Raw genomic sequence first — 7,331 nt, forward strand, 5'->3', positions numbered from 1 at the left:
CCGACAGAAAGGCAGCATCTTGTCCCAGGAGATCTTTCGCGTCCCAGACACCACCCGGTCGTCCCCCCCCCACCCCGCACCGTCCCCGTCCTCAACGAAAAAAAAAATCTGTTTCACAGAAAGGGACCTTCAGAACTGCAACTAAACCCCAGATTTCGGCCCAGCCCTTGGAGACTTGAAAGGCCATTTTCTACCATCATTCTGCACCTAGTCACGGAAGCGATGCCAACCACTCAGATTCATAGGGTTCTTAAAATGGTAATTTGGAGTAAAATGTAACTCAAAGAACTTTGAATCATTCATTAGCACCTTATAATTACTCTGCTAATTAGGTTGACACGGCACTTAATCAGGAGTAATACGCCGTCTTGTCACTGGCACTTCCCATTACCCTGACATTCAACAAGAGACAGGTTGGAGACGTCCTAGAGAAAATAATGTAAGTTGATACCCTCCGACGAGGCGTCACAGTCATGCCACGCTCCAGGTCCCAAGTGGATCCACAGTGACTGTTTTCTTTCCAAATGAGCGCCCGGATGGGGGGGGGGGGAGAGAACTGGCTGGTGGTGAGGCGGTGTGCGTGCCGCGGCCCCGCCACCTGGGTTCCTGAGCCCCGTGCCAGCCGGACAGTGAACCATCGCCGCCCTCGCCACTAGAGAACGCCTCGGGGCATTATTTACCCCGCTCGGAAGAAAGTGTCTGGCCAGGCATTTCTTCCAGCACGGGCCCAGACTGGTGACCAGATTGGTGACCGCGGTTTGGAGCAGCAGGACCCTTTCCCCCCACGCTTCCCGAGAGTGCAGAGTGGATGCGCTCTAACCCCCGTCGGGGACCCGCCGCCTAGGGGGCCACAGCTCGGGCGCCTGGGCTATCCGGGGAGAAATCAGAGCTGCGAGTCCGCCCGCCCACCCAGAGGTCCGGCTGCCGGAGTTACAACTTTCCCGCGAATTCCTTCAGGGACCCCCCTCCTCTGCTCTCAGTGTCCTCGGACTACACAAGCGCGTGTTTGGGGATGCTGCGAGGGCGGCCGCGCTGGAGTGCGAAGGTGAGCCCGCCAGATTCCTTTTCCCTTTCTGTCCTCTTTCTCCTCCCTCCTCGGACTTCTCGGGAGAACGCACAGAGCTCTACTTGGTGGATTTTTTGTGTTTAATTTTACCCCTCGGTTCCCTTCTCTAGTCCACCTCTGCTCTCCTCTCTGCCTTTTCCCTCACGCGTGAATGTGGACACCGGGAATCACCGCAGGACTAGGTGTTCGGCTTTGGGCTGCACGCGAGGGGTTGAGCGGGTTCTCAAAAGAGCAGCGGGGCCCGAGCGGCGCTCGCTGACGGGCTCGCGAGCCGCGCTTCCATTGGCTCCCGGGACGTCGGCGTCGCTCGCTCGTGCGGGCGCGGCCAATCGGAGCGCGGGGCTCGGCGCGCGGCCTCGGTGGCGGGGGCGCGGGCCCCGCGCTGCGCGGAGAGCGGCGGCCGAGGCCGTGACGTCACGTGAGGGGGTCGGCGCCGCCCGCTAGCAGCCGGATTACAAGCGAACGCGCCCGGCAGCGGCCGGAGTTGCTCGGCGCCGCGTCTCCGCCGCCTCCTCCGCCTGCGCCTGCTCCTTCTTTTCCTTCTCTTCCTCTCCGTCTCGTGTTGCCGCGACCACTGCGGCGGTGTCTGCTCCACAACTTTCCAAGAAAGTTCAGAAACTCGGCTCCAGGGCGGCCGAGTCGCGCGCAGCAGCCACCTCGGGGAGCGGCCCGGGAGCTCCGAGGGCGCGCGACGGCCCGGGCTCCGCGGTCGCTGCACCTGCCAGGTCCGCCGCCGCCGCTGCCGCCTGGTGCCAGGCTGTGGGCAGACCCAAGCGGTGGCGGCGGCGGCGTCGGGGTCACCTCCCGCCGCCAGCGTCTTCGTCTGAGTCCCCTGCGCCGCCACCGCCGCCCCCACGTGCGCGGTCGTTCCTGGAGCGCAAGCTCCGTTCTTCCTCAACAATTTTTGTAACTTTCCCCCTCTCTCTTCCTTTCTCCCCTTCTCCCCACCCCTACTTTATGAATAAGGAAAACAAAAAGTGTCGAAAGTGTCCACCGGTTGCCACCCCCCCCCCATGATCCTTCCTTCCCTTCCCGCCCCACTTTTTTTGTTTTTTTAAAGCCGCGGCAACATTGTTTAGTGTTTATTCTGTTTTACGATCGATAGCTTCCTTTGCTTGGTCGGGGCGGCTGCTGAGCGGCGAAGTGGCGTGGACCTCATGTAGAAATGACAACAATGGAAGGGGCCAGCGGGTCGAGTTTTGGAATAGACACGATTTTGTCCAGTGCCAGTTCGGGCAGCCCCGGCATGATGAATGGAGATTTCCGCCCGCTCGGCGAGGCCAGGACCGCGGATTTTAGGAGTCAGGCCACTCCGTCCCCCTGTTCGGAGATTGATACCGTAGGAACGGCGCCTTCTTCTCCCATCTCGGTCACCATGGAGCCCCCGGAGACGCATCTGGTAGCAGAAGGGCCCCAGCATCACCACCACCTCCACCACAGCCAACCGCCGCCGCCGCCCGCCGCGGCCCCCACGCAAAGTTTGCAGCCTTCTCCCCAACAGCAGCCGCCGCCGCCGCCGCCGCAGCCGCAGCAGCAACCGCCGGCCCAGCAGCTGGGCTCGGCCGCCTCGGCCCCCAGGACTGCCACCTCTTCTTTTTTAATTAAGGACATCTTGGGCGACAGCAAACCACTGGCGGCGTGTGCACCCTACAGCACCAGCGTGTCCTCTCCCCACCACACCCCGAAGCAGGAGAGCAACGCAGCACACGAGAGCTTCAGGCCAAAGCTCGAGCAGGAGGACAGCAAAACCAAACTCGACAAGCGGGAAGATTCCCAGAGCGACATCAAATGCCACGGTGAGTCGCGCCGCGTCGGCCGCCCGAGCCATCTAGTGTCTTCTCGCCCTCTGGTTCTTGGTCTCCCCTGCAGACTCCCTCGAGTCTCGGCTGCGGAGTTATTCAGGGAGCTTCTGGGGCGATCGCACCCCGGTGAAAAACTGCAAACGGGAGGAAGGCCTGGGTGTGCGACACGAGGACTCGTCCGAAGTTCGGTTTATTGTTACATAGCCACCTCTCAACCTTCACCGCCATCCTGCTCCTTTCTTTGTTTTATACAATTTCAGTTTATTAGGAATAGGGAGGAGGCGGAGGGGATTTGACCGGAATACTTTCATTGATAAAAGGGAAGGACTGGAGATTTTTCTAGCTGAGACCTGGGGGGGTGGGGATGAGGGGAGGTGGGAGAGAGAGAGACCGGCTTAGCTAGCGTGGTGTCTAGGGGTGTGTTCACAACGTGGCGTTTATTCTTTAATGCAAATTATTTCAGTACCCCCCCCCCACACACACTGCATTTTCTAGACATCACAGGAATTACCAGATTTAATGAGGAAAATTTTTCCGAGTTGATTAACAAAGTAACTTTTTTTTTTATTAGATTGTGATTAATGTGGGGAAGCCCCTATGGTAAAAATTTATAATCACTTTTTCAGTTTTTAAAATGCCCTTCTTACTCCATGACCCCAACCAGTTATTTGTATTTCAGTAAGATTTTGTCTCCCTATAAGTAATTGGGAACTAGCATTTATGAAAGTAAAATCTTATGGAGTTGGATTTGTTTATTTTTGTAAAATCAAAAAATAGCAGTTGAAACTGTGCTTCAACTCCCTTTTTCCATTTTTTCCTCAATTACATAAGGATGTGTTTTGGTCTTTGCACGACAAAAGAGTTTTAACATACCAGGAGAATTCTTTTTTACCTTTACTAATAAGTTCATTACTGTTATTAGTATTAACCTTTGCCATCTCTGGGAAAGATGTGTGCTGACTATCTGAAAGGTAGGATATTGGCTCCTCATTTTACTATTATAACATTAGCATAATAGTGCCCAAAACAGATGTACAGTCTGGTCTGGCGATTTTTTGTGCACCAACCTCCCCAGTGGGTCAATTAGAGAGATTATTGTTCTTCCTGCAGGGAAGATCAAGGAGTGCAGCAAAAACGGGTACAAACAGAGAGGGATTGACATATCGATTTCCCAGCATTTCAGTAAAAAACCAAAGTTGACAAATAGAATCCGGAAATCTCTGGGCTGTCACCTGGATGGGCTCAGTGATTTTGAGCTCTACTTGGTGTCTGGGTGACATATTCTTTCTGAAGCTTTAAAAGACTTGACGCAAGCAGCTGCAGAGAACTTGATCCCACTATTTCCCAAGTGCATCTGAAAAGGGAAAGCAAATGCATTTAACTTTCAGTAAACAGAAAAAGTGAAATGAAAAAGGTGCCCCTTCCTCAAACAAACAAACACACCAACAACAGAGTAGAAAGGTATTTTGAAAAGTACCAAATCAAAAAAAATGAATGGGACAGAATCTCCCCCCTCCCTACCCCGTGAACCAAATAACGAAAGGACCCTATATTGTAAAATATTTTTTTCTTTTTAACTTACAAAGATAGGAAGATCAGACAAACTTTTAGAATCCTTTTAGGAGTTCTGCACAAAGTTCTAGACTCTTTGGCCAGAAATTGGTCCTCTTCCTCCTAAGGTCCTTGGCTAAGGTCCAAGTTTGTGTGTGGTGAGGGTGGTGGGAGTATAGTCCCCCAAGACCAGCAGCTGGCTTGGGAATGTGGAAGTGTGTGCCAGAAGGACACACCACCCTTCTTATTCCACACTGTCTTATGGCTATGGGTTTCTACCATAGGAACAAAGGAGGAAGGAGACCGGGAGATTACGAGTAGCCGAGAGAGTCCCCCTGTGAGAGCCAAAAAGCCTCGCAAAGCCAGAACAGCTTTCTCTGACCACCAACTCAATCAACTGGAGCGTAGCTTTGAGCGGCAGAAATATCTGAGTGTGCAGGACCGCATGGACCTGGCAGCTGCGCTCAACCTCACGGACACGCAAGTCAAGACCTGGTACCAGAACCGCAGGTAAGGGATGCTGTGGTGGGGAGCAAAGGCATCTGACCATCCAGGTCATGACCACTGAGCCGGTCCTCTTCCTTCCTGGCCTGGGAGACTCCAGGGACTCAGAGGCCCCAGAGTGGGCCCCTGGGGACTTTCTGGCTGGAGCAGGGATGAAGCACACCCCCCCAGGTGAGAGGGACGTATGGAGAGGCAGCTGGAGTTTGGAACATTTTGCACTTCTGAGTGTCTTGGCATATGCTACTTTTCCTCTGAAACCCGAGTGGCTGGAATCCCTCCCCCCACTTTGCCCCCAAATCCATTAAGCCACACCTTCTCAAATTGAGACATCTGTGCAGCTGACACTGGTCCGTAGAGCCTGTGCCATGCACCCTTTGGGCCTGCCCCCGGCTGGTTCCGAAGGTCTGCAGCTGGCCACACAGCCTGGCTGTTTCAATCCAGGAGGAGCTGCCCCACTGGCCTCAGCTTAAATGTCCTTGCCTTGGCTTTTGAGACAGCCAGACAGACAGGCTGAGGGTCTGTCCCTTCCCTAGATTTGTCACCTCAGAGCCTGCCAGGAACCACTGCCTCCACTGAAAGGAAATTCGGAAAGGGGTTGGCAGCGCTTGCAGGCTCTGAGCTGTAGTGAGGACCCAGGCAAGCTGAGGCTGAAGTTGTGCCGTATTTCCAAGCCTGGCAGTAGACACCCTTGTCTAGATTTTTTCCTCCCCCTCCTTTTCTCTCATTTGTCTTCTAATCGTCCATAAGTGCAGTTGGAAATGCCCATCCAGTTGTCATCTTTACCATAATTTTCTGTCTCATTACATACGGCTTCAGCCACCCTAATTCTGTCGGAAAACATTAGTGTCATTTGTAGCCAATTTAAAATGGGCGACATGTTTATTAATTTGGCTGAAGCTGCTGGGTATGGATGGCCCACCAGCCCTGAACTCCTTCATGGGGCATTTGAGCAAAGGCCTGTTTGCTGCTTCTTCCTAGCGGGGTACTATGGAGGAGGGAGGAGACCAAGAAAAGCTGATCACAGGTTTTAATTGTTACTCTCTCTCAGAGGAGAAAATATCTTGAAATGCATCCCCCACCCAAATGGCCCCGAGGTGCTGTCACCTTGGGAGAGCGCTCCTTCAAATGAATTTAATTTTGAAACGTTGGTGTGTGTCTTCCTTGTCCCAAGTCCCCCACCCACTGTAAGGTCCTGTGAGGCTGTGGAGAAGGACGTGTCTCCACAGCTCTGGGGACTGAGAGGGACAGGGTCTGAGGCCCAGGAATCTCTGTGTCCTTTTGTTTATGGTTTCTTCTCACTTGGACTGGAGGAAAGGGGGAGGGGCAGAGAGTGGACACTCTGGGATTGGGGGGGGGCCCTTGGGGAAAGGAATTAGGGGAGCAGGGAGAAAACCGCCTATAGAAAGAGGGGTCTCCGTTGGCCTTCAGGAAAGTTTCAGGAAGTAACCCAATTGTAAGGGGCAACAGCAGAACAGAGAGGAAAAGGCAGGGAAGCTTATAGAATTTCATTTACGAATGTCTCAGACATTAAAGCTGTAATTTATGAAACTGACATGAATTTGGGCCATTCTGTGAGCAAGAGGGTGGGGAGGGGGCCTAGGAGATGTGCTTCATTCCTGGTTCTCAGAGCTCTCGCAGTCTGCAGTCTCTCTGTCCCCCAAGAAAGAGAAGCCTGGAGAGGGTGAGAGAAGAAAGGGTCTGGTGCCTGGACTGTTCCCACAGCTGCGGGGCGCGCGCACGCCCGCTTTTTTTCAGGACCAAGTGGAAGCGGCAGACCGCGGTGGGCCTGGAGCTGCTGGCCGAGGCGGGGAACTACTCGGCCCTGCAGAGGATGTTCCCGTCGCCTTATTTCTACCACCCAAGCCTGCTGGGCAGCGTGGACAGCACCACGGCCGCCGCGGCTGCCGCAGCCATGTACAGCAGCATGTACCGGACTCCCCCCGCACCCCATCCTCAGCTGCAGCGGCCCCTGGTTCCCCGCGTGCTCATCCACGGCCTGGGGCCCGGGGGGCAGCCGGCCCTCAACCCCTTGTCCAGCCCCATCCCAGGCACCCCGCACCCCCGGTGAAGAGACAGCGATCGACGGCGCTGCAGTCCCTTCCCTTCCCGTCCCCACCCCGACCGGCCGGACAGCTGCCCTCCTCGCCCCGCACCAGGCCGCAGGGCCTCTCTCGGGAGCAGGAGCGACCCCGGGAAGCCGAGAAGTAAGAGAAGAAGCCGCTCACCAGTGGGAGGGGGGCCCCCAGAGAGGAACCAGCCCTCTGCTCTCATCTCCCCAACCCCCAGAAACGGGGCTGGGGAGCTCCCCACAGCAGTGTGACTGGGGAAAACTCCGACCCCACGCAAAGTGCGACCAGTAAGTGAAAACATCAACTAAAACAGAACCTCAAGCTCTTTTTAAAAATGAC

General features: G+C 55.0%; 1 protein-coding gene across 1 annotated transcript; it reads left to right on the top strand.

Annotated features, from left to right (window-relative positions):
* Positions 1-2,231: 2,231 nt before the first annotated feature.
* Positions 2,232-6,991, top strand: BARHL2 (BarH like homeobox 2; the record flags this gene model as incomplete). Its single annotated transcript, XM_080802813.1, has 3 exons — positions 2,232-2,862; positions 4,704-4,929; positions 6,679-6,991. The coding sequence occupies 3 exons, from the start codon at positions 2,232-2,234 to the stop codon at positions 6,989-6,991; spliced, it is 1,170 nt and encodes a 389-aa protein (XP_080658939.1).
* Positions 6,992-7,331: the final 340 nt, after the last annotated feature.

This window comes from Martes martes (genome assembly GCF_963455335.1).
Source record: "Martes martes genome assembly, chromosome: 4".
NCBI lineage: Eukaryota > Metazoa > Chordata > Mammalia > Carnivora > Mustelidae > Martes > Martes martes.